The sequence below is a fragment of the Fringilla coelebs genome (genome assembly GCF_963513975.1).
Source record: "Fringilla coelebs genome assembly, chromosome: 1".
Lineage (NCBI taxonomy): Eukaryota > Metazoa > Chordata > Aves > Passeriformes > Fringillidae > Fringilla > Fringilla coelebs.
Genome location: NC_140028.1, coordinates 121221096 through 121248670, shown reverse-complemented (window position 1 = coordinate 121248670; position 27575 = coordinate 121221096). Strand labels below are relative to the sequence as shown.

General features: G+C 41.8%; 1 protein-coding gene across 4 annotated transcripts in view; it reads right to left on the bottom strand.

Moving 5' to 3' along the window:
- The window catches only part of IGF2BP3 (insulin like growth factor 2 mRNA binding protein 3), a gene marked incomplete at its 5' end in the record, with an annotated part of 111586 nt that overhangs the window by 61031 nt on the left and 22980 nt on the right, over positions 1 to 27575 (bottom strand). For all 4 annotated transcript variants that reach the window (XM_084212776.1, XM_084212777.1, XM_084212778.1 and 1 more), the window contains one exon: positions 26420 to 26468. In XM_084212776.1, the coding sequence (XP_084068902.1) occupies positions 26420 to 26468 (49 nt within the window). The remainder of the gene's footprint in view (positions 1 to 26419; positions 26469 to 27575) is intronic.

The window sequence follows — 27575 nt, the reverse complement described above, 5'->3', positions numbered from 1 at the left end:
AAAAGACTGCAAAGCCAGCAACACGATGGTGCAGTTCAGTCCCACACAACTGTGTGAAGTGTCATGGAAACGAGCTCATGCCCTGCAATGCTCGTCCCTGCCGAGGAGGCTGCGCTCCCAGCACGTGTGGGCAGATCCAGACCGCAGGGCTCCCATGCAGGAACACCTGGGAGCGGCTGCAGCAGGCAGAGCTGCCCTTTGCACTGCACCTCTGAGCACCTGAGCAGCAAGAACAGAGAGCCTGCCTTGTAACCAAGGGAGAGGAGGGAGAAAGCCTTAGGTGGGAGCCAGATGTGAACCTGCAGCTTCACCAGTATCAGCAGCCCATGTTCTCCTGCACCACCAAGAGCCATTGCAGATGGTGACAATGGGGTGAGAGGCTGGAGAGGGTGGCTGGCCACAAATCTCACAAAGCGAGACCGGGCACTGCTTACAAAGATGTGCAGCCACTCTACCAAGGGTGTCAACCTGTTGGACACCAACAGAGGAAGTCCTTTCATGCTTAGAATTTTTTTTTAACCCATGTTTCTTCTCTTTTTAGATTGTTGCTTATGAGCTGTGAAAGACTTCAGTGAATTATATATTTTCATGCATCATGACTCACGTTCCACCCCTTTTCTTTGTCCCAACCATACGCCGTTTCTGCAACTGATTCAAAAATGCAGGGACATGCATTTCTCTCATACAACAGGGTTTTCAGAATTATTCATGATTTAGAAATGCACAGCTTAATTTGTACTGCTTTACAGCCTGGTCTCTGTCTTTTAATGCCGTGTAACTTGTTCTTTATAGTGGCTCAAGCTGGGAAAGAAACTAAGCGCAGCTTGCAAACTCCTCAGTTCTGCTTCTAAAGCAATAGAGAATGATGAAGTACAGAGACTAAACATTCATTTTCTCAAGGATCTCAGATTATTTTAAAGTGAAAGTCACTCAAGAGTTTCATGGGTATAAGTGCCAAGGAATTCCATGCAACACTAAGTGTTGCTATAAGGCAGGATATGGTGCAAGCCCTAAGAGCTACTCTGTTTGAAAGGGCAATAATTTTGGCATAAGCCAAATTATGTTTGCAGAGCCAAGGCTCCCAGCAAATGCTGCTTCCCAACACTGAACCTCTGGGTCTTCCCTCTACCTGGCTAGTCCCGTCAGGTTTTTTCCCACAGCACTGGTCATTCTCCATGTGCCACTGCTTGAAGAAACACACAAACTGCTCTGAAGGCATCTGCAGCACAGGAGAGAGCCCCCTAAAGCCCACAAAACATGACCTCCAAAGAGCAGCTGAAAGGCTTGCAGTCATACCAGCTACAAGAGAAAGGCCAGAGGGAAGTCTTGAGCCTGTGGATGTACACAAGGAAGTGGAGAGAGAGGGCACAGGGAATTTCTCCACCTAGAGCAGTAGATCTGCTGAGTTGTTAGCTGGCTACAACCACACCAAGAGAACAGGAAGCTGATTAGCAAGGCCAAATGAGGAGGCCATGAGATGATAGACTACTGCTGTCTCATCAGCTCCAACCTAGCAAAGCAAAGCCCTGCCCTACCAAAATCAGTGCTTGCTCACATCTCTTACACTTTCACAGCCTGTCCCTGGCCCACGGATGCCGCTTGCTCAGCCAGCCCCACTCCCCACACACCACGTTTCCGCCACTGCAGAACTTCCAGGGCTGCCAGACTGACTTTTCCACTGAAGGACTGGGGGGTGAACAGAGTCCTTGCTCACACAGCAGCCACCCCAGCGCTGTCCCTCCTCAGAGCCTGCTCTGCTGCCATCCTCACACCACTGCCACACCGCATGGCACAGGCACGCTGGGAGGACAGTCTGGGGCAAACACACCCATTTCTTTTGGGCAGCAGATATAAAGACACACAGACTATTGTATGCTCTTACTGTAAAGGTAAAGCAGGGGGCAAAGGAAGCAGGGAAGGAAGGAAGCTACATTAAGCTTTCAGTTTGTTAAAATAAATCTCTCTTCCCCCTGGCCTCACATACCCAGCTATAAACATCCCCCTTCCCACTCCCAGCACAGAGCTGTCTCTCAGGATCAGGCTCCAAATGCAGGCTTTGTGCTTCAACCAGGCTGTGCTCTGAGGAATTGCTTCCTGAATGACCAGAGGAAACACCACATGGTGTCACAGCGCTCGGGTCCAAAGCACAAGTTTTGTGGAACACATCTGAGGGAAGTACAGCAACCTTCGCGTGGTGCACCCAGTGTCACGCCAGTAAAACAGCATGAAATGCTTTCAGGGGCTTAACTAGTTCAGCTTTTTTGGAAGAAAGGTATGACAAAAGCACAGTCAAAAATAGACCAGCTTTGGCTAATAGAACTGATTATTCTTTTAACAAGGTCTCAACCACATCTGAAGTGGTTTCAGTAATGATGACAACAACCAGGACAAAAGACAGCAACACGACTTCACAAGTGAAACAAGTGCTTAAAATACTCAATAAAGCACAAATATCATAAAGGGCACAACTGCCTTAAACAGGCCAAAACCCACCTCGGCTCTCTTTCAGTGACATTATAAAAAGTTACTGAAAGCGTTACACATATGCTGCCCAACTTTGCTGGTACACAGAAGAAATAAAATTGGAAGTTCTATGTATTAGATTAGGACACAAAATAAACCACCCCAGAACACCTCTTGAGTGAAAACGTGCCTATTCAAACAGTTGCTTAAATAAGGGAGTGACTCTTTAGACAGCTAGGAAGCCTGCGAGTTTGTAGCAATGTCAAGCTGCCCTATTTTTAGCATTGTGTGTCAAGGGCACATGCCTAGAAAGCGCTTTCACTGCTTCAGCAGTTTACAGGAAAAACAAGGTAGACAAGCACATGCTTATTTACAGACAGATGAGCCCAAATCTTGTGTGTGAATAATCACATGGGACTACTTGAGTTTTACAGGGTGACTCACCGGGGCAGCACCAGGGCTCCTGACACAGCCCCGGAGCTCAGCGCTGGCGGAAGGAAATGGCTGCACAGCACTCAAAAATCCTGAAGCAGCACGAGAGGGGCTGGGCAGTAAACTGAAAGCTAATGGACTACATTAATGTCTTTCAAGAGAAAAAAAGTCTTTCAGATGGGCAAGAATGATAAAGGGTCTGCCAAAAAAATAAAAAGTGAACTGTTGTCAAAGACCTTACATTCCCCACTGGCTTTCTATTTTAGGTTCTACGTATGACTAATTTTCAAACTTTTCAGTACCTCTAGCATCAGCTGTTCAAAAAAACCCCAGAAAAATGTTTCATTGCTGGATGAAACCCTGCACAGCCATCCAAAGGAAGCGAGAAGCCTTAACCCTGACCACCATTTCTACTGTTATTCAATACTTCCAAAACTCTAACACTGTGTGTAACACCATAAGGTCACACTTCACCAGGTAGCTCTCATTTTTAAATAGAAAAAATTATCAAACAACAAAGGTTTTGCCAATACATATGACACTTGACCCTCTGCTTTCAATTAAAACTTACATACCCACTACTGTCTCTAGCCACTGTCACAGACAAGTCTGCTGCATTTTCCGCTATCAAATGTCCTTTATTTGAAATATCAGCTGCGTCGTTTCAAGCAAATTTTTTATTGTGAGGCACTGGCAGACTCCCTGAGCATCTTTACACTTAGCTAATAAGCTTTGCAGTGAGGAAGACAACAAGGACTGAAAGATGCACAATTCCAGAAAACTGAATATAAACTCTTCCTTTCTCCACTGTAGTGACATGGGGGAACCACAAGAGCTGTGCTTAGGCCATCTCCAAGCAATTAAACAAATCTTTGCTCAGCAGCAAGGTCAGATCTCCAAGCTTTCACCAGCTGCATCAGAAAGCTAGCACAGCCGTGTGTAAATGAACAAAACAGCCATGAAGCACTGCATTGCCTGAAAACATGGCAATAAACAAAGAAAGTAAGATTTTAATAGGACAAATGTATGCGCAAGACAAGTGGCATTCTACCTAAGGTTACAGAAGGGCTTCTGTACCCAAGAGTTTTATTCTTCAAAGTTATGTGCATGCCTATCCCACCAAAAAACCTTACAACAGGGCCTCAGCATCCTCAACAGGTTTGCAAAAACCAGAAATACTAGAGCAGGTACTAATTAACAGCCCATGGTACGCTCTGCTCATTCTGGACAAAAATACGAAAATTAGATGCCACATGCTCTCCAGAGTTCTAGTGGAAAAAGCCATTCAGCTGTGACAGGACTGAAGTCCAAAAGTGGAAGAAAAACAACCTAAGTCAGTTCACTTGAGTTTTTTAATGGCATAGAAAAATCTTCACAGGTATGCGGACTTCAACACCCATTTTCACTAGTTTGAGAAACTACCTTAAGTTCTGCTTAAGAAAAGTTAGCAGAACTTTCAAGAGTATCTCCTTTTCAAACTCCCATAGACAATGAAGTACTTAACTGCTGTGTGCTGACCAGCATGGTCCACAGACTACAGATACCCCGACAGCAAGTACACGTGACAGCTACACCCAGTGCTATCCATAGAGAGCTCAGGAAAGAAGACAAGGTAACTAGCAAACAGGTCAAAGGCAGGAGCAGATGGCACAAGATGTGCTCAGACACTGCTCTGAAGGGTTAACAGAATGGCAGTGTTGCTTTAATGGCCTCACACGGCCTTGGCTGCTGTGACTGATGTGGAAACTGTGCTGTTCTTAGGACAGTAAATAAGGACAGCACAGGACCACTATAAAGTTCCTGTTGCCAGCAAAGCAAGAAAACAAATACAACTTGGGACTGGGGGAGGTTGAGGGGGAGGAACAGCATGGAGAGATATTTGCATCTCTTTTTGGCTGCATTAGTAAATAAGGTGTTGAGAAACAGAGATCCCACTAATTTTCCATAGGAACAGATGTTTGCTTAACACTACCTCACTCTCAACACTTGCTCATAGAGAATACATCACACAAAACATGCTGCTAAAAAAATAAGGGAAAACCGAATTAAACAAAAGACAGTTCCAAGTTCCTGTGTTGGGATAAGCAAAGTAGGACTTGGACCTAACCCCCATATTGCAGCTTCTCTCCTAAATATGATCCTACTCCTGTGCTACTACTCAGGTGATCTGTGTAAACCACAGGTGACATTTCACAAACTAGCCCAGCACAAAGGCTTTGTGAGCATCCATACTGCTGAAGTTTAGAGAGCCCAACTCTAAAGATTTGTGGATTTCTACTGCTGAAAATATACCCAGCTAAACCCTACAGCCCAGGGGTGAAGGGTGCAGGTAATCTGCCCTCCAAACCCAAGCAATTACTAACTGGATTGCTGCATGTTCACCTCAAAACCTTGATCTCAGGTATGGCATGTGGCTACCTTTGTCCTTCCCCCACTGTCCCTGTCATGCAAAGCACAAATTGTGTCACTCCAGGCCACCTTTAACCCTCAGTTCCAACCAAAGTCTGCCTGCACCTCCAACCCTTCAGAGCTTTGACCCTCTGGGACTGCCTCATCCAGGCAGGGTTTTGCACATGGGATCCCATGTGCAGCACTCTGTTGGGAAGGAGACCAGGGAGAACAGGTGAGACTCAGGGAAGAGAAGCAGCAGCAAAGTGGAAAAACATCAGGAAAGTAAAAGAAAAAAAAAAAAGGAAAGAAAGAGGAAACAGGTATATAACCGTGTAAATCAGAAGACATCAAGGTTATGCTCAAGACTGGTTTTTTACCACTTTGTCTCAAACTGTTAAGTAAAATTGTCCATTCTGAAATAATTTGCCTAAAATGAAAGCAAATAATGTTTTAAAAACACTGTCTTAATACAAAATACAACAACCTTTCACTGGAATCTGTTAAAACTGTGTCACACCAAGCAAGCACCAAGTCAATAGCTTGCTTAAAAACCATAGGTTAGTGGTTCTAATCTAACAGCAGTAATATACTACAGTGTTATTCAAGGCAACTGTTTTATTTTAAGACTTCAGTTAATAATTCTAACTCTTCATTGGAAGTGTTCTGAAAATGTGGTTGCCTTTTTTTTTCTTTCATATGAGCAGAGGGTCTGACAGAAGGTTCATCCAAAATCATATACATCTTTTAGATAATGGAAAAGAACTATGGATTTCAAGACTTGATTATACACACATGAAGAGGCAAGACTGAGAAAAACTGACTGGTTTAGAACCTCCCACGAGTCACTGAATTTGGAGTTCCCATTACTTTAAGCCCAGACTATCTTTAGAATTAAGTTCTGCTAATTGGAAGATGTAAAAGCAACAATATTACTGAGACACATTGCTCAAGTGCAGAACACACCTCGATTAGTTGTTTTTCCTACAACTCCATGCATAGACAAGTTTTTGTAGTAAAACAGACAGGAAATGATGCTTCTTTAAAATTTAAATACATTACTTTTTTATCAGTGTAAGTTAGTTCTTATATTTATGCACATTTTAGGAGGCATGCATACTGTTCTTAAGTCCAATACACTCAGTAAAGTGCTAAATAAAACACAGTGATTTATATAATGAATCATAAAAAGAAGCCTCGCTCTGAAGAACTAGTATATAAGAAAAGATACAGAGCTTTAAGTCTTCTAAAACTTAATGACTGCAAAATTTTTTCTTCTTAAGATTACTACCAGGGTTCAAGAAGAGGAATTTTCTTGTATATAATGGCATTGGCCAGCCAAGAATCACTGAGGTGGCACACTTAAAAAAAAGAAGTTAGAAGTACACTAGGTTTTAATCATAACTTCAGTTCAGTAGGAGGATATGATCTGGTACTGTAACAAGTATCAAAATTTACCATCATTTTAACATCACCTTTATTGTAGCCCTTCTTTAAAGCCGTACCTTTAGTTAGCTTTCCTGGTGTCAACATTTCCCAGCTTGTCGCCACTGTATTAAAGGAAAAACCCAAACCAGCGAGGTAGACAATCACGGTTGCCCTGTAGAGAAGTCTTAGGATTCCACTGAAAGTAACTCCCAAAATAACTTTCAAAAAAACCAAACCACACACGCACATAAAAATAGCTCTCACACAAACAACTACGTTTCATTTTTACTATACTTCTTTTAAACCATTAATGAGTCATCACTTAAATCACTAGCTATGTTTATAAAGAATTATTCACACAGCAAACTAGAATTCATAAAATGAAACTGTATACATTTCATATACCATCTTTTTTTCTCCATTAAACTAATTAGAGACACAGGAATTCACTGATTTGCAGGAGGGGGTGTTGATTTTTTTTTTTTTTTTAGATTCGCATTTTGAAGTGTATTTACCACAGAAGTTGTGTTTCACCTCATGGCAAAAGCTCAATGTCTCCTACTTACTTAGCCTACACAAAATTTTCCTCTTTACCAGAAGGGTTTTCCACCAAAAATGAGACCAAGAAAGATTGCGGTGTAGCTGAACAACATAAAATGCAATTAGTGGTAAAGTCTTTGTAGGTTGTGTCATTTCATATTCTTTCCGTGCCTTCATGGGGCAGCGAAGGCTTCATTAGAACACACTCCAAGCAAAGACTGACTCCTGCAATCACTGCCCACTTTGATTAGTCTTAATCTTAGTGGAAGCTCAGCAGTTTTCACTGATTGCTTGTTTGAGGGACCGGCGATTTGCGCAATGTTTATTTTGGGCCGGCGCTGAGGGAGGGGTGCAGCCAAACGGGCAGAGTCCCAAGCCAGATCACACAGAACCCGGCGCTCGCACTCTAGGAACATCTCAGCCTCCGCCAAACCCAGGGAGCCTGCCTGTGTCGGGAAGGGCTGCGCTCGGCAGGACCCGCCCGGAGGACTCCTGAGAGATGGAAACTGCCTCTCCACGCCCTGGCAAGCCCCACCGGCTGAAACACAGCCCAGAGAAAGCAGGAGAGGGTGGTGGGGACCAACTGTGTACTGAGGTGTCGCAGGTTACAAAGTGAGGAGCACAGGTGTGCCCCAAGTGCTGTAAGAAGTACCTGTGAAGGACTGTGCAACACAAAGAGGACTCATCGTGAACAAGAGGGAACAGTGCGCAGGAATATTAAATAAAAAAACTCTATTCCTCCCCTAAACCAAACTAGAAAATCTAAACGACAAATACCTTTGCTTATGGTGGACTTCCATCCACGCACAAACCCCAGTTTTGCTAAATCAGTGAAATATGCAGGACGCACATTAAAGAGCAAGTGCCCTGCTCATTCAAATGCCTCTGATCCCAAAATTGACTTCAATGTGGAGCACACCACTTCCAGTGCAAGTGGTGTGCATCATGGTACCTGCATCCAACAGAGTCAGTATCACCCTCTGGGTTGTATTTTGAGTGACAGCACATGCTCAGTTTTCTCACATTACTCAGTGAACAGTTTGATGAAGTAGCTCTTAGAAATAAGAAATAAATTTAACATTCAGATATATTCCAAAGTTATTCTGTATATCTTATGTCACAAGAAAACCAAAAGGGAGAAGATATGCCTTTTAGTTTCCCACATTTCTCTCTAATCTTCTGTTTTCTTGCTTCCTGGAGTAAAGATCTTCTCACTGATAGATTGTGAAAGGGTAGGCTGATTAATAAATTTGACAAACACACAACAGAGGAGACAACAGCTGCAATAGCATGGGACTGCAGGAAAGAGCAAAGACCACGTTAATGACCCCCTCATGACTGCAGCTGGAGTCAAGCAGCAGGATTTCCTTAGACAGCATTGCTACATCTGGATCACTCTCTAAGGGAAATGAAAAGCAACTCTTCTACAAGATATTCTGCCAGAAAGACCAAAGCTACAAAAGCATGTAAGAGGCAATGATGATATGAATTGAAATGATAGCAAAAATAAAGGAGAAGTTAATGCACCCTGTCACAATAGTTACCTCTGTTTCAGGTGACCATCATACCTTGGCAAGGAAAAACACAAGCATCACATAAGAATGATCACTAGAAATTAGTTACAATCAGATGAAATGTAGTTAAGCAACACAGGCAGTGAGGCAAAAAAGCAGTTACATGAGCTCAAGGTACAGGAAACCTTAAAAAGTGTGAACAGGCAAAGTGTTATTCAGACATTTTGAACAGAAAATCAGTGTGCAGAACTGCAAACTAATACCTTTAGAGCTTGGTTCCAGAAGTGGTTTGCAGAACAGCATAATCCACTATCAGTTCTGTATGAAACCTTTGCTGTGCTGATAATATTTATATCTGTCTTTCCCAAATTCAATGAATAGTCTTCTAAAACCCTAGCAGACTATGACTTGACAGCAATGGATAGGGAATTAGGAGGTCTAAGCTTACTTATGCTCATTTTCCCCCTGTATATTTCATTTGGCAGTTTTTTGCATTCATAATGACCATGAACAACTGAAGGAAGCTGAATATTCTATGGGTTATAGCTTTATACACAAGATAGCCACAACATAAAATCTCTACTTTAGGATCTTGTGTGCATCTGATGCACATGCTGACATTTATCAAAGGTGCAAAGATTCCTGTTACAGGCTATCACAGAATATGAAGGCTTTATATTAGGAATACCTCCCTGAGCTAGCCCAATATAAAACTTCCAGGCAGTTCTTGTTATACAGATTTTATTTTTTTTTAATTTAGAAAATTAATTCCAGTTTTCCTTAAAATTAAGTAGAAGCAGAGATTTTAGACAGAATTCATAGAAAGCATCCATGAAGTTGCAAGTGGTGAAGTAATCTATTAGTTCTAAAGTCTTGTTTGCCACATCACCTACCAGGTATTTCTTATGCCTACAAACAAATCTAGTGTTTCTACAATATTAATTTTCTTACAAGAACAAGAAAAACAAAGATATCTGAAAACCTACTTATTTTGGTGAAAGAAATACTCACAATTATATAATTCCAACTACTTACTCCTCATACTCCCCAAAAAGCATAGGTTTAAGATTTCCCACCCCATCACTTTAGGCATCTTTAAGCACTGCTGGAATGCTAACTGTCACTGTATTCTCCAAATTTTGGCTGTCAAATAATTTGGAAAGAATGACATCTTCAGCACCAGGACAACACAAAAACTGGGGAAAAAATCCACATACAGACTCAAAACTCAAGACTTCAAGCTCTTAAAAGACCTTCTTCCATACCAATGTAAGTAGGCACTGGTCCCTGGCAAGGAGGATATGATCCCCTCTGTCCCCACCCTGTCCTGATCTTTGAGGGAAGCAAAAGGCCCAGGAAGCTGTGTCCTACAAATCCCAGGAGGCCCTCTAGTACCCATGGAATACAGCATAAGGATGTTACCATGCAGCTGCTGTGGTTAGAGAGCATGGAGGACCAGGGGGTGGGAGTCAAGAAAGTAAAAGCAACTCCTTCCAACAGTTAGCTGAAATGGAAGAAAAAGGGAATTGCAGAGCACTCTTATTTGCCAAACAGGACAGGACCCTTGGCTCACAGGCTAGGAGTCTCCTTTCAGGGCAGCAAGTCCCCAGGTATGAAGCCTCACCCAATAGTTTGCAAGGCTAGAAAGCCATTGGGTGAACTGCCTGCTGAAAAAGCACGCCCCAATGTGCACCAGGATGGCTCACAGCACCCACACTTTTCTGCTAACACCAGCATCAGAAAGGTTGCCAAGCAGATAAGATAACAAAAGCTTATTTTTTAGCTCATGTTTTGCTCAATCCAGAGAAAGAAACCAAACTGGTGAAAAGCAAATACTTTGGAAGGAGGAAGACGGGGACTTCAAATACTTCATGGACAACCACAGTGGGGTTTTTTTCAGGTAAGGTTATGAAAATGCTTATTAGCAGATTTTAAATACAAACAGAGAAAGGGCAGGGTTTGCAGTTGTTGTTGGATTATTTGGGTTTTATTTTTTAACTTTTGTTCTTCACAGACAAAAATTGGGATTCAGCTCATGGTAAAATTTTCCTTTGCTGATTTATAGAAATGCCCCATAATACCCTGTTCATCTGGCATCAGCCTAACAGTCTAGGAAGATCTATTTAAAAGCATTTTTTAAGTTTAAGTAACTGTGCATGAGATAGAACTCAGCTAGAGACTTTAATTTTCAACCTTTTTATAATCTACATTTTTCTTTTGCCAAGTTTAAGATGTCAAAAAGAAAAGCAGAACTAATATTCAATATCTATAATTAACTTCCTAGACACAAATTGAATGTGATGATATCAATGTCCTGAAACCTAGTATTCAAATGATCCCTCACTTGATTATAAATTTACCATTGCCTGAATGAGAGAAAACTCTTATGAGAGGAAGTGCGTACCTTTATCTGCCCTAATTAGATGACAAAAGATAAACACTCTTGAGAAGTATTTCTTTTTCTTCTAACTCCTAACTAAGGAGCTTTTGCCATGACCCAAAGAAGTGACTGTGAACCAAGTCAACATGCTGCAGAAGTCAGTAAGGCTTTTTAGGGGCTTCCCCCCACACACAGAGATCTTTCTCACTGGCAGAAAAAGCCAGCAGTACCCACTCTTATGCTTTAGACACTAGCTTTATCATTATTCATTAAAAATTTCCCATTCAGACTGAAGGCAACTTTTTCTCTTACTTGCAAAATGGAAATTTCTTCTGTCCCAAACCCAATCACATCAACTTGGTTAGATATAAAAAGGCAGGAGAGATCATATTTTCTGCCACAGAGTAGAAAGTAGTTGAAGTTCTGCTGGAACAGCTGTTGATCATTTCTGCTTGTACTTACTTCCACTAAAGCTAGAAATCTAAAGAGAAAAACTGTCAAACACCACTGTACCATGAAGATTTTTCATTCCACTAGTTATAGGGCAGTATACAGCCTGTTTACTCGTCAAATATTACTTTGTTTGAGTCAATACAGAAAACAGCACATTACTTGACTTCCTTTCCACCTTTTCACACAACCTGCACCACCTGCTTCCCTGAAAGAGGCAAATTCTGCTGCAAGTCAGAAGCTCTGTAGTCTTTTCACTTACGTATTTGATCCAGCGGTGTTCATGTTTGTTAAAAATATTTTTAAAGGCCTTAAACACTGCAGAGTTCCATGTCTGTGACTGCATTAGCAGGGTAGTGCATGTGCACTGCAAGGGATGGGCTTCAGGAGCAGCAGCAGGGATCTCCAACAGACACTCCTGTGCTCTACCACCACAAACCTGCTGCCCCTCAGCCCAGCACAAACACCTCCTGCCTTGCAGAATCCTGGGGTCAGCTCCAAGCAGCTTTGCATCAGCAGCCTGGCATTGCCAGGAACAGATTTTCAAGTTTGCCATCACCCCAGCACAGCAAAGGTCATATGACAAACAGACCTGATGAGTTTGCTCTTTAATCTCAAGGTCAGCAGGTCTCCCCTACATTTGGGAAGCTCCCATCAGCTACTAAAACAGCCAGTCTCATTGCATCAAAAAAGCAGGCAAAAGACAGCATTGTACCTTCCTTGCCAAGCAGAAAGACATCTTACAAGTTACATGGAGGAGGCAATGCTTCTAATCCCACAAAGCTCAGAAGATCCTACCAGCAGAAGAATTGGGAGCAATGCAGAGTAGTCAATGTAATCCCAGGATGCTGGAGGCTGCAGCTCTAACACCCCTTACACACTGCAATCTCAATGACCCATTCCTTGCCTCACCTCTATGGGGTGCATTTCTTCTCTGCCTAAACCGTGAAGAAATTAACAGCCACTCCACAATGAGCAATGGAACACAAGGATGGCCACAAAACAGGTTGGTTATGGCAAATTAGTTGGAACTGTTGACAGGCACAGTCTCAGAAAATCAAGTATTGCTACTACAAGAGCAAAATAAGCTATTCCTGTCTTTGCTTTGCAAACAGTAAAGTTCCAAAAGGATGGAGGAGGTGATTGCCTGCAGACTTTAAACAGGAAGGCACACAGGGCAGTTGCAAGCACATCAATGCATCATGCATCCAAGGGAAGCTGCAAGATCACTTTGACAAGCTGAAACAAAGCATTGCATAGCTTATATCTATTTTGGAAACAAACCCACACTTCCATGTTGAAGCAAGTTAAGATGTTTCATTAGTCAGGTGAGGACACCACTTTGAGAGTTATCATATTTGTTTTACAAAGGCAGAAGTTACTTTTAGAATGTATGGCCACCCAAAAGAGTCAGCAGCATGAGCATTTCCATAGGGTCCAGAGGCACCATGAGACATTGGCTTAGACTGGAAGCTGTCATGTAGCAAAGTGGTGGAAGCCATGGGCATGGTCTCTAGCACCAGTTAGCAACACCTGATTTTTTTTCTTCCTCACAGCTGCTGAGCTGGCAAAAGTTTATGTTCTCTTCTGATATATTTCATAGTCCTTCCACCCTCCTAGATCCCAGAATGAATTCTACAGCCAGTGAGCTCGGATACCTGAAGGCTGGCTTTAGTGTGTATACTATATATCCAAAACATTCATACCTTTTATACAGCCACCTGCATGTGCTAAAGGCGTTCAGAGTCCATCGCAATTCACAGAAGATTGCACAACTGGGAGAGTCCCAATCACTGATCTATCATGAATCTCCTCTGCACACTCCCACTGCAATCCCAGACACAAAGCCAAGTTTTCAAGTATTCCCACCACAGTGCTGTTTCTTCTACTACATATTTGAAAAAAAGTGGCATGCCACCAGGAACAGATTACCTCCTGGGTATGAAACCCAAACTGCTGATGGATTACACACAAGCTAATTACTGAACATTAGCAAGAGGCTGAAATTAAATGGCACCAAGCAAGTCTATAAGGTTGCAGTCAGTAAAGTACTTGAGTCACCCCAGCTCGTGACAGCAACCTAAACCAGCAACCATTAGGGCTGCAATAACCAATACCTACAAATCGTGAAGTTAGGGATAATGAGCTGATCCCACACTGCCTGTGAGAATGCTGCAGGTCCACATGAGTACTATACCCAAAAAGAAGAGACAAAACAATTCCTGTAGTAGGGATGTAATACACATCCCTTAACTGTAAGCTGGCATGGATGGTACCTGTAAATGCCCATAGATTTGGACAGAAAAGCAGAGATACCAGAAAACAACATGACAAAAAAAGGAAACAAGTGCTGAGAAGGTGGGATGTAAGACTTGCCCAAGCCAAAACTTCGCTGAATCTCCATGACACTAGCACACACTAATGGGCAGCAGATTAATAACCACATCCAAAAGGGCAACAGCTGCTATATGCAATCACGAAGGCTACAGGTTTAATTACAAATCCAATGCAAAGGGCTGAGCAACACCTTCCTAGAAGCCTGACACATCATTATAACCCCTCCACTTCAAAGTACATAGTTGAGGTTGGCCCCCTAGCTGCTGCTCACACTGGGGAACTAAGTTCAGTAAAGGAACTATGTGAGCAAATAAGTGAAATTGTTGCATGAACAGCTATCTTCTACTCACATAACAGCAGCCTGATTTTATTACTAAGAGCAACAAAAAAACCCCAGCACCCAATAAAAGGTGTTGATTTGGATTCATTTCTTACACATGCATTCAATCCCCTATTAGGTTTTATAACAAAGCAGCTGTTTGCAAGGATAGTTTAAATCTGTCTTCCCTTCCCCCAGCAAGTTAATGGTGGGCTACAGTTTTCAGAGTGATTTCCTGTTTGCATTATATTCTAAAAATCCTGCTCATTTGCTTCACTAAAAGGCATGTGCTTGGAAGTGGTTTTGATGGCTTTTAGTCACATCCCCCCTTTTTGATTGCCACAACACTCAAGGTCTGAAAATAAGGGAGCTATTTCAAGTTACATTCCCTTCCCTCCCTGCCCACATGTACTTGGCTACCAATTTGGGACACGGGATCAGAGGGAGCTTCGGGCTTTAGAATAACACAAAATCAACAGACCTTTACCTCTCTTCCCTCTGCTCAGCAGATTTGGCTCTGTTGGTGTTCACCTACATCTTAGAGACCTCCTACCTATTCTTCATGTCCTCGTTGCAAGTTTTGAAGGCCTCAGCCCAGCAGCCAGTACCCAAATCCCCCAGCTCCAGGAGTGAGCACTAGCTGCTGGATGAAATGGCATTGTGCAGCTGCAGGTTGTGTTGGTACCTCTTGCCTTCCTGTAAGACTGTGACATTTTCCTGTGCTTGATACAACAGCTTCACTGCTTGCCTCAGTTGTAGGTCTCCCTTTTTTTCTGCAGGAGATTCTGCAGCTGAGCTCCCTTTCTTCCTTTATTCCCCCTCATCCAAGAAATAACTCAAGATCTTCCTGTAGCACTGGATGAAAGAAAAATAGGAGCTGCAAGAAGGGACACAGATGGGGCCTCAGTCTTGAATGGTCAGGTTCAAGGCTACAACCAAAACTGACTGTGGGAGGGAACACAGAGGCGATCCAGCAGTGTACTTGCACAAGTCTCAACGAAGTAGGTTTGTGCCAGGAGCAACTCCACAAGAAATTTGTTCATCGGAGAGGTAGCCCAAGAGCTACTTTCTACTTGGCTAGCAAACGAGACAAAAATCCCACATGCCTAAGCACAGCTATGAGCAGAGAGAGATGTGCTGACTACCATTGCATTATAGCATCAATAGGACTGGAACTAGCCAGACCCTTGGAAATAATCACTTTTTTTTTCCCTCCCTCCACAAAAGAGTCAGTTGCATAAAGTTAGGTCAACATGTGGTACACATATGATTCAGATGTAACATTTCCTGGCAACCAGCAGTGTGCCCAGAGGAGGATCTGCACTGCTGACTGATAATGTTGCTTTTTGCCATGGCCATCATAAAAAAGAAAAGTCTGCTAATCTCTTGAGACATAAGAAACAAGCCCGATCCCACTTATTAGCTTTCCAAAGATTTTACTGCAGGTTTTTATTGGTGGGTTGGTTTGGGGGGGAAGGGGTTTGTTATTATTTAAAGGAGCAAAGCCTAACACATACACAGAGGTGTCTGACAGCAACTACCTTCATAAAGTGAAACAACCTAAAATTAATAATGCACAGATTTTGTTTCTCTATTCAGAATCAAGAAAAATTTCCAAGAATGGACACAGATAATCAAAGAATGGGAAACAGCTTCCAAAAAACAGCTAAGCAGGTTCTACCTCTACAGCATTAAAAGAAAGGGCAGAGGAATAAAGGCCATTAAAACAGTAAGGAAACTAGAGAAGGGGAAAAAGTTAACAGAGCTATTTCTATTGACTCTTCCTTCCAACACAGGAGCTTGAAAACAGATGGAAGGTCAAAGCATGTGAAATAGGATGGTTCTTCCTTCAACATGCCCTAAGAATCCACTCCCTGCAGTGTATTGTGGATGTCAGGAGTTTGCATGGTTCAATAACATGCTTGCCAGAAACTCTAGATTAATTTCTCAAATATAAACTCACTGGTTTTAGGTCAGTAGGTTTCAGGGCTGCAAAATGCCAAAAGCCAGTAGACTGCTCTGGTGAACTCTCCCTATATCCTTATTCCTGTGCTCCTCCCAAGGTGCAGCAAGCATGGGTTACATGACTGTACATTAACCTCCCTTCTGACCCAGTGTTGCTGATTTCCTGTTCTTTATACACACACTGAGTAGAGTGGATTAAGAATCATTGAGGCCACTTGAAGTTAACATTTTTTCTATTCCTTTGGCTACTGTAAACAAGAGCTCAAAGTTTCTTGTACTATTGCCTGACGAACAACTCTTCTATACATTTCCTTCAATTCTTTTTCAAATTATACAACAGGGAAGCCTGAAGCAACAATCCCTGCTACCTACCTTTCAAGGCAGGTAACTGAAATTAGCTCAGAACTCCCCTAACAAGAGCAGGACAGGAATAACTATTTTCTTAATCACACCAATTTTACAACATTTGAAGGGTGTTTTTGTTTATAAAAGCATATAGCTTTACCAGCAGCTTCATATGTGCCAACAGAAAAAGTATGGATGTCTAATTTCTTCAGCAGTTTTTGGGCTGCAATCTCAGCATCTAGAACCAGCACCTCAGCAGAAGACATAACACCAGTAGGAGCTACTGGTTCCTTATTTGATAGAGAGAAAACTAAGTGAGTAAGACTTGGATATCAGGCAGCATGAATAATTAATTAAGAGACAGACAAAGAAAAACTATGTCAATAGCTTTGACAGGGATAAGTACATTTTTCTTATTAAGAAAGTAAATTACTTTGTGGACCAAAAACATACTTTGGGACTTTTGCTATGAGGTTGCAAGTTTCAAAACCTACAATTTTCACCAAGCAGTCCCTTGGCAGTTTGGGGTTTATGCTGTTGGTGTACCAGTGGTAAACAAGATCATGTGATGACATGTGAAATGCAGCTCTTCCCAGCAGTGTGGTGGTGCTACTCACTTGATTTCCAGGCTGCCTCACTTAAGGGTGGTTTGAACAATGGCTTAATTTATCATTGTGTTTAAGGAAATTTATCCAGCAATGGCATACAACCTCTAAGATCTATCTGCAGAGCTGCAACACCATTCCTAGGCAGGTTTCCCTGCTATATATACAGGTGACAGGCTTGCAGAGGTTCCACACCCAGCCTCAGTTCCAGTCATGATACTGTACAGAGTAACATTAGGGCTCTGGGGATGGTACCCTACCTGGCCACTTTCTACCTGCAGGGAAGAAACAAGTGTCTGTGGCCTGGCAGCAGAGAAGGTCAACAACAACCTGCATTGACAAGAACACAGGCAATGGATGGAGTAAACTTAATGAATACTGAGTAAAGGGGGATAACCAGTCACAGGCAAGTACTTAATCCAGGTTTGGGACCTCCAGTACAGGACACACATTGAGAACCTGGAATAAATTCAGTGAAGGGCCACCAAGGCAACTGGAGACTGGAACACCTCTCCAGTGAGAAATGGAGCCCAGAAATGGACAGCTTTGGGATAAACATAGCAGCAGCCTGCCCCGGAGTTCACTGGGAAGATAGACCCAAGCTCTCCACAGAGGTGGAGGGTGGGAGAACAGGAGACACCAGGCTTAAGCTGGCACAACAGATGCCCTTACCAGGTATAAGGAAAACAATTCTCACCAACAGGATAATTAATCCTCTGGTCACCCAGAGAGGTTGCAGGAACTGTATTTCTAGAGATCTCCTAGAGGGGACAAAACCCTAAGCAATGTGGCTTGAACTCAATACAAAGTGCTGATTTGAGCAGAAAGTTGAGCTATAGACCACCTTAGACCCCTTTCAACCTGAATGGTTTTGCAATTCTCAGAACAAGCATGACACAATGCTGGATAAAGTGGTTGCATCATGACTAAAGTGACTACTTAATTAGAAATTATAGCTAAGGAGTGCAACACCTCAACAACTGAGTCCTTGAACAAAGGTCTTCACTGACACCTTTCTAGAACTGCAAATAAAAAGGAAGGATTGGTGGCTGGTTTCCCAAAAAGTTTTGTACCAAGTATGTCTGTTAAGATTTCTCAAGTTTTGGAGTCACTGTTAGTGACAGGGTAAACAAGGAACTGTTATTCTAGGCTTGTGAGCAACACATTGTTTTAACAGTGCCAAGCAAACCTACAGTGACAATGCCAAAATTCTTGCACACTAACAGCTGTTTTAGGTATTAGAACACTTCTGAAAAGTTAAGAGATTACAAGTTGTGCTTTCCTTTATCACAGAAGACCAAAAACCAGGAATGAGAACAGACTTTCTCATCTCAGTCACAGGACAATGGAGCAAATTTGGGTGGAGGAGAGTCTTTGGTCAAATAGTTGCACTGAAACATTTCTTCCTTTTTCTACACCCTTCACTTGGCTATTTCTACCACTGAATTCTGAAAGGGAAGTAAGACTAGAAAGAATAAGCTATAAAAACAGTCTCAAAAGACAAACATTATGCACAAATTAGCTGGAATTTAATGCTTAAAACTCACCAGTTAGCTATGTTTTGAGAATTAGAGCCCATCACAACAAAAAGCAGCTTACACTCTTAAAACAGATATGTAGACAACTCACTGAATCACAAAGTTGTGTGGCCCAGCTTAAAAGTCTCAGGTCCAAGTGGAAGCTTTCCTCCACACCTTGTCCCCTCCACAGGATCTCACAAAGCTTGCTCCAAAGTCACTGCCCCTTACTACTCAGCTGGCTCAAGATCATGGTCAAAAAGCTGAGACACCTCACAACACAGTTTAAAACTTGCTCAGCCAAATTACTTGCCTCTGCCATATGAGTCCTGTGGCTTCCTGAACATCCACCCAACACCACATTTCCTGCAGCACAGCCCAAAATCTTCTACTACTTCTTCTTTTGGCTTAATTACCTGGGCCACCTGGAGTAAGAAGAGCAACTTGCATGCTTCTGAACTAGGTCAGTCAACCAGCTCTGATCCCACGAGTCTTCTGATTTCCCAGAAAGAGGGTTTTAACACTATGGCTAGTTCCTCTGGTTGGAAAACCACCTTCTTTATCTTCTAGGTGCTTAGTACAACAGAGCCCTGACCTCACCTCTAACTTCCCTACTCAGTACTTAAGCTACTACAATACGAGTTTCCTAGAGAAACCTTTGTGTTAACTAGTGCAATGTGACTTTTCTAAGCCTACAATTATAATAGAAGAACAATAAAATACTATCATTACGGACTTGTAGGACATTAAGCCTTACAGAGGGGCAGATGTTTGATAAAAGTATCACCATCAACTGTTTTTAGTAAGACTCTGATTTAAATGAAAAAATGCCAAAATCTCAAAGAAAATTAACTTTCCTCACTGGATTTTTTCCCCTTGTTTATAACAATTTTATGACAATTATCAGCAGTGCTGTAAACCAACACATCTGAATGAATAAACCAACCTAAGTGAGAAAAATGCTAGTTGCATATTTATCCCAGGACCTCCACTCCCTCACTGTATTTTAAACACCTGCAAGTAGTGTTGATTACCTCACATATACCTGTAAATGTCACCCTCTATAATTCAGCCAGGCAATTAAAATCCCACCATAAGCCAGTATGTCATCTCAAGTGAAAACTGGGTGGTCTGCCACGGTCACTTTCATGTATCAGATTGCCTCACCTGCAGCTAAGCCCAGCCAGATAATGGGAAATATATGTGGATCAGGAAAAGCAGTTAATTCAGAGTGTGTGTCCCAGGTCAGATAAGAAAGATGATCACCCTCTCTTTTCTTCTTGTTAGAGGAGGAGCAAAGGCAGCCCCCCTGGACCCCCCTGGGTATAGATCCAAGCCAAGGAGGAAGTAGTGACTTTCTCAGGTTCTGCTCTGCCCTAGAAGCTACCCTGCCCTCTATCCTGTAGTTAGGAATCAAATGAAGCACGTGATCGAGATTCAAATTTTGTTTGATGTACATAATTCTTGATAAATCTCTCCAGCTTCTCATTATAACAGAATTAATTGGGGAAAGGAAGGGAATCTCCCTTCCAAAGGCTTTTGACACTTATGAGCTACATCATGCTCATAAGGCAAACACTGACAACAGTACACCAGCAGGTGAGAGGCTGACCTTGGGGTCCCTGCCAGGTAACAGTCATCACCAGCCTACTGTCAAACTAAAAGGCTCCATTTCACAGGGTTTGCAGGGAATACACCATCTAGTGTTGTATCAGGTTTCTGCTCACTAAATTTGAAGATGGCACAAAGCTGAAATGGAGTGAAAATATACCTGGGGCCAAGAGCTCAAAGCAACCCTAAACTACAGAGAAGCCTCACAGAACATTCCCAGGTAAGAGACTTCATAACAATCAACAGTCTAGAAATAAGAGTCTTGAGAAGAAGTTGAAAGAACTTTCCCTCCTTAACCCTCCCAGAGCATCATAGATCTTCCAATATATAAAAGACTGCTGCAGAGAGCAGAATAACATGTTCTCCATTCACCTGCTGAGTAGGACAAGTAGCAATTGACAAGAAATACAGTTTAGTGCCTGATGTAACACACTGTTTTCTGTTTCCTTCTCAAAGATCCCTACCAGAGATTCCCAGACCTAGCAGGCAGCAGCAGATTTGTGCATGCTTAGCTTTCTGCTAGCGCTTTTATAGCTAAACGTTATTTTTATAGCATTACATCAAGTGAGGATTCTTAGAGAAAGCTTGAGGTGAGAGACCCTATTTCAATATTTTGTATACATCTTTACTGTTGAGTCACCCTACTTCTAGAGTTCTTTTCATTTTACTTACAGCTCATTCCTGCATCTCCTATTTACATCTTGGTTTTATGAGAAATATCTGCTTCATATAATCATAGCTTATTCTTAATTGCTATCGTTCCATTGGTTTTCTTTTCCTAAAACCCACAAGATCCCCACCTGTCCTCTTCATATCCTGCATCTTAAGCAGGTACCCTTCATCAAGATTAGTTTTTACACTGCATCTGTGAAAAACAATTGATCCACCTCACAGAGCTGAGCTGCTTTATTCAAAGCAGCCATACAAGCTACTACAGATCCTCAGGACAGTTACTCAGTGCACTGTAAGCCTTACAGACATTTGCCCAGTGAGAATCAGTCTCTATTCTTTCAGTGACAGTCAAAGTTGTCTTACAAAATATGCAGATAGGTCTGAGACATCTCCACCTTCCTGGCATGGTCAGAAATCTCGGTGCAGAACCCGGACTCGCTTTGCAGCTCTAGAAATCCTTCTCCGTTACTACTTCTGCTTGGGGAACCTGAAACATTGGAGGTCTCAACATAACTATGAGACTTCATTTTTCATTTCCATGAAAAAGTGAGGAAAAGCAAACCCTCTTTAGTAACATTCTTTTGCTTTCAGAAGAGCTAAATCAGACCTTCCTTCCCACACATTTCTGTCCCCGAAAGCAACCTGCAAGTCTCACAGCAAAGCTAGGAATACACATTCACAGCATTTTTCTTGCTTTCTTTGCTCACTCAACAGGTTCACACTTCACAGGCTCGGCTTTTAGTCTACCTTTTTTGTTACCAAGTTCATCAACACTATCTGTTTATCTGCTCCATCCAAACCGATAAGGAAATAAGCCCACAGAAGATAAGTGGGAACTCTTCAACAGCTACCTTCCTGCTGAGCCAGCAAGTGCCATTTCTGGCACCATCTGTGTCCTAAAAGTCTGTTCTCTAGTGTTTTATTCACTAAACATAGAAAAAATATTTGGAGAGAAAATCTCTTGAAGCAGCTTCTACACCCGTAGATGCTAGTTTTAAAATGTTTTAAAAGAGGGAGATAAAAGGGGTTGGCATTGCACAGCTCCTTCTCAGAACTCTGCTTGAGTCCCCATTGTGTTACACCAGAAACAAACTCTAGGTATTCAGTTTTAAATCACCATAGCTGTATCTCCTTCCAGAGGGCCTATAATTTTGTCTTGCAAATACACCTCCAGTACTGAATACACACAAGCTGAGAGAGAGTACTTGCCATTACAAATTAGGAGTCAAATCAGCTACAGACTGCAGTTCAGGAAAGAGTAAAAAGAGATCTATTTGCTTTTCTGCAGCAACCACAGAACCAGGGTACTGGTTTCCAATGAGTGAGAGATAAGACTGGTATATGTGGAGAATAGGAAACAAGAGTTTTCCAAATCCTTCACTGGTCATGATCCTTAGCATCAGTCTGGGCTCTCTATTTCAAGAGTGAGGACAGAAGAGGGGAAGAATACCACTACTACATATTACACTGCTACTACCCACATACTACCAGTAAAAATGGTGCACTAACTGTTTGAGAGTTTGCTTCACAAAACAGACTTTGCAACAAGATGAAATGATTTGTTTAAACAGTAAGATCTGATCATGCATGAGTTCTCCAAATTACAAATTATGGATACAATAACCTCTATAGGCAAAGTATGTGTAAACAGCAGAAAAGGAAGATTATGCATGCAGAAGTCATGATGCTTCTATGGAACTGGTCACTGATCCAGAATCCTCAGAGACAGCTCGGTGAGGGCGGGGGCAAGATGCAAGTGAACTCATGGATGAGTAGAAAACTTGACCCTGGCTAATCCTTTATCAGTCCAGACCCTAACTACAGTCTAAGGCAACTTCTAAATTTTCTTAGCTCATACAGAGATGCTGTCTTCCCTCCACCTCCAGTTTCTCCTATCTGGGCAAGGAGCACAAGAGTACCCAACCCACACATACAGAAACCCACAGAACCTTGCCAAAAATCTTGTGAAGTTCAAATTAATTACCAGACAAGTTTTGTACAAACTTAACCTTGAATGACTTGGAATAAATTAGAATTTTATCTTTTCCAGCTGCACTTTTCAAGTGAGCTCTTCGGGATAGCAACCTTACAGTTTTGCTGCAAAGTAGTAACTCAGCAGATTATAGTAGTTCATTATCTGCCCTTTTCTCCACCACTTAGCTCTGAATACAGTCTAAAAGGGTTATCTTACCTTTTTTGCTTATACCATGATGGTCTGATAAGTGCATAGTGAGGTCTTACATAACACAGAGGAAACAAGCCCGATTGCTATGGCTGGTTTTAAGAGTCACTATTTTAACCAGTAATGTCAATTTAAGTGAAGGAGAGCTCTAGTTGAAATAGTTTTGCCAAAAGGGGCAGTCAGAAAAGCAAATAGCTACTCTGAATTTCAGGACTTTGTTCCTGACAAGTCTTGCTAATAAATGCCTGTGCCTCTGTGGCCATTTATACCCACTGTTTCCCAGTCTATATGGAATAACTGTGGGACAAGTGCCTTACCACAGGTTTTTGGGACGCAGTTACATCCGAGGGGAAGCCAAAATTTCCTTATCACTAAAGTTCAATGTTTTCACTCTTCCCTTCTACTAAAGGCACTAAATTTTACTAAATAGACATGCATATCTCTTAGAAAAATAAGAGGGTACACCAGTGAAACAGTTTCTAAGTTTTCACCAGAACCAGATTTACTCCAGCATTCCACGAATCTCAAAAGCCAGCTTTTATCTACACTGAGAACAAAGGACTATATCGACAGCCAAGGGGCACCTTCCTCAGGTGATGGATCTCAAAACGTTCTCAGTTCAAATTAACCTTCAATATTCCCTGAAAAATGTTCTGGTTTTGGAAACCAGGAGGCAAAACTCATCTGTGGTGCTCAGAAGTGGGAGCTGCTACCAAACTGTTTCATACGGGCTGTGTTTAAGAATGTTATAGATGCCTTCCTTTTAAGGGAGCCCTATGGGTGTTTTGTTACCAGCCAAGGGCCATCTCTGTGCACAGAGGTCCTCACTGGTCCCAGGCATACAGGGACCACTCTGTGACACCCTGGCAACAAGAACAGCTGTGAATCACTGAATTAGAGGCAAGCACACTGACTTCCAGGGACACTCCCATGGGCTTTTTATAAACAGCTTGTTACGAAGGAAAAAAAAATGAAAGCAAGATAGTTACTACAGCTTTTGCAAAGAATGGCACCAGAGCCTTTCGAGTAGTGCCTATACCAGGGGAAAAGCAGTTCACAAGAACATTAATCTGCTGTTCTTTTCACATATCCTGTGTCACAGTGGAAGGAAAGGTGTTGCAGAGTACAAGGTGTGTTTTGTATTCCAATATGGGACATACATGAGGACTGGACTAACTGACCTAGAGATCTCTTTCATCAGTTGTTTTGGTCTGGTTTTAAGGATTTCACACTTATTAGAAGTCAGTCTTGATTCAAGTAATTAACAAAGGGGTGATGAGGCAAGCCAATTGGCATAGAGGGACTATAAAATACAGTCTAAGTAAAATCACTCCAGCTGCTACACATGCAAACTCACATACCATCCACTCAGAAAATATTCTGCAAGAACATTGCTTCAATATAAATACCTCTCTGAACACATACATTTCTACTCTCCCCGCTAAGAAAGACTTGTTTTAAGGGGGAATCATCAAGAACCTTTTTACAGAGTTCAAAGGAAGATGTTTAAACGATTTTAACACCAAAAAAGATATCGGAATCCCAGGTAAACTGACATAAGACAATTCTCTGATTAATTTAATCACCAGTCACTGTATTTTATCAGCACTGCTTTAAGGACAGACAAAGCTTACCTGCTTGAGTGCAGAGGTGCCAGACCACCAGCACTTACAAAGAAAAGCTTTAGGAAGTTAGTGGACAAATTGTTCTTACCAGGCAACTCTGGCATTGCAAGAGAATGCAAAAAAAGTATTGTAGAAACTTTTGGGTCTATAAATTCAGTGGTCAAAGGGTCAGGTCTGTAAAAGTAACTTTAGAGCATGCTGAGATGATTTTAACAGGGACAATTTTGACTCTTCCTTGGGAACTTTAGGAAGACAAAGTGTTTTTAAAAAAGATGGGCAGAGAAAATATCTGTCTGAGACCAGACGTCATGACAGAAACTGCAAAAACAGAGAAGAGGGATCATTTAAGTCAGAAATCAGATGGGAAACAGGGTAGATACCTGCAGTATTAGCTACATGTGTAAGGAGTCATGAGCAGGTAGAAGCATTATTAAGTACTCTGCTCAACAACTCTTCTGTTAAGCATCTGTTTATTCACATCTCTGAGTTGTATGCCTCTGCTCTGATACTTACTATTCCTACACAAAACCCTCAGAGGAATTTTGTACCAAAAAATAACTTAATTTTCAAATTAGTCAGCCTCAACCATTTCTATTACTATGCTTCCCAGAAGTTTGACATAAAAAAGGAATTGTGAAACTGAAATAGGAGATAAGTGGATACTGTTGAGCTGAGGAGTATGCAAGGCTTGGGAAGTGCAGAGGAAAAGCTCAGGTGGACAGCAGGCACCAGAAAGGCAGGCTGGAGCAGTGAGAGGTGGTGTGGTACCTGACAGAGACCCTGTGGGTGACAGCCTTGATTCAACAGACCAGTGCCTCCATTTTCCTTCAAAGCTAGGAGGCAATCAGGCAGTGCAAACAAAGAAGTAGCTGCAGATGGAAAGTCAGATGAAGGCAACAGACCAAGCCTGCTGGAGAACAATGCTACCGGAGCTTTATCCCCAAAACCACCACCCCCTAAATTCCCTCAGGCAAGAGAATGACTTAACGCTAATAAAACATGAAAAAACATTTCAAACATATACAAGGCAGAAAAACAGTAAAGAAAACTTAGTTATCTGTTCTCACAGTTGGCAATCTACTGCAAAAATTAGAACACTATTTGTGGAGTGTAAATAGCAAGTACATATTATACTGGTGAGAGCCAATAATCAGAATACTGTGAACAAACAGTTTGCCATTATGCCACCAATACAGAGGAGCAAGAAAAAAAAAAGCCCCCAAAACAACCCACACCCAAAGAAGAGCCAGAACTAAATTTCTGCTTCTGTAAAAGTTTTTGACCAAGTATTTAAATAAGAACTTTTATTATGTTTTCTGAACTCATACACCAAGCACCAGCAAGGTCCAAAATGGATGAGCTTTCAGTCAAAGAGAGTGACTGCATCAGGAAGTCGGCATTCACCAAGGAATCCATTTCAACATTTTTTATGGTTAACTTGGAAAACAGAAATGAAGGCAGTTATCTGAATTGCTTAGAAGGCTCTATTGTTCCCTCTTCCAAAGGATTTTTCCCCAGAACAGAATGGGTGGTGTGTGCAAAGCAAGTGAAAGGTGGGGGAAGGGGAAAAGTCCTGTGGATAAAGAGAGAAACAGAAGCATAGTTTTTAAGCAAAAAATAATTTTTTTTTTTAAGTAACTTCCTACCTCCCACTGCAAGTGAGGCGGGATATTCCTGATCTGAAGCTTCCGACTCCTGCAGATAAATTAAAGAAAATCGTTTTAAAAAAAAACCCAGAGAAAACATTATTGCAAGATAGACTATACATAGCAGTGTCATACATTTAAGCATCTGTCATACTAAAAGGGGCAAAACGAAATACAGAATTCAAAAAAACCAACAGATCGCCGAGGGGGGAATGTCAGGTCAAAACCATTTCAAGTCCAAAGAACTGTTACAGAAATACTTGTTACACATTTGACAGCTGTTACATTTCATGAAGCCTCCACTTTTCTTGAAGAGTATTTCTATTTTAGCTTTAAGGCCTTCAGTATCTAATTCTCTGTTGTAAATGGGTGTGATAATCCCGTGGATTTGTGCTGGGTTCTCCTTTACACACTTTTAGAGTTTTTTGTTGTTATTTTGAGTTTTTTTAATTCACCAAGACAATGCATCACAATATTACCATCCTTCAAAATAAGGACTATAAATTTGAATAAATACATTTGTTTTAATATTAAGCTTTTCCTTAATCTAACAATGGACTATTTTCTAACGTTTACATGATTAACATTCTTCATTCCTTATTGGGAGGAAAGGTTAAGAATCAGTACATTTATTGTATCTTCCCCCCAAATTTACATCAGTTTTCACTTATCTACTAAACAAAACATTCACTTTGAAGTGCTACTGCAAAGCCTGGCAGTGTGCTGGCTGCCTTCACAGCCAAGTCCTTTGTCTTCTCCCTTCCCCCAAAGTGGGAGAACAAATAAATGCCAGAGATGCCACAAACCCCTTGGGATTTACAAGAATGTGTAGATTAACACAGTTTCGGCCAGGCTCAGGTATGTTGAGCTAGTAGGGTCAGCCTGACCATCCAGGGGAGCTCTGGGGAAGGGAGAGGGGACAAGAGAGAGCAGCCGAAGACTTCAAAAGTCTCAACTGCATTTAGGTACACCAAAGCAGCTAAAATAAGTGTCTTGTGTTCAAACACTTAGTTCTACCTCACATGGTAATTGCTTAATAATGGCCTCTCTCAGGAAAAAATGCTTAACATTTTAAGCATTTTTTTATAACAGGTAAATTTATACAAGCGAGTGAAGTCTTCAAGCAAAATAAGTTTTAGAGATGTTCCTGTCTAGC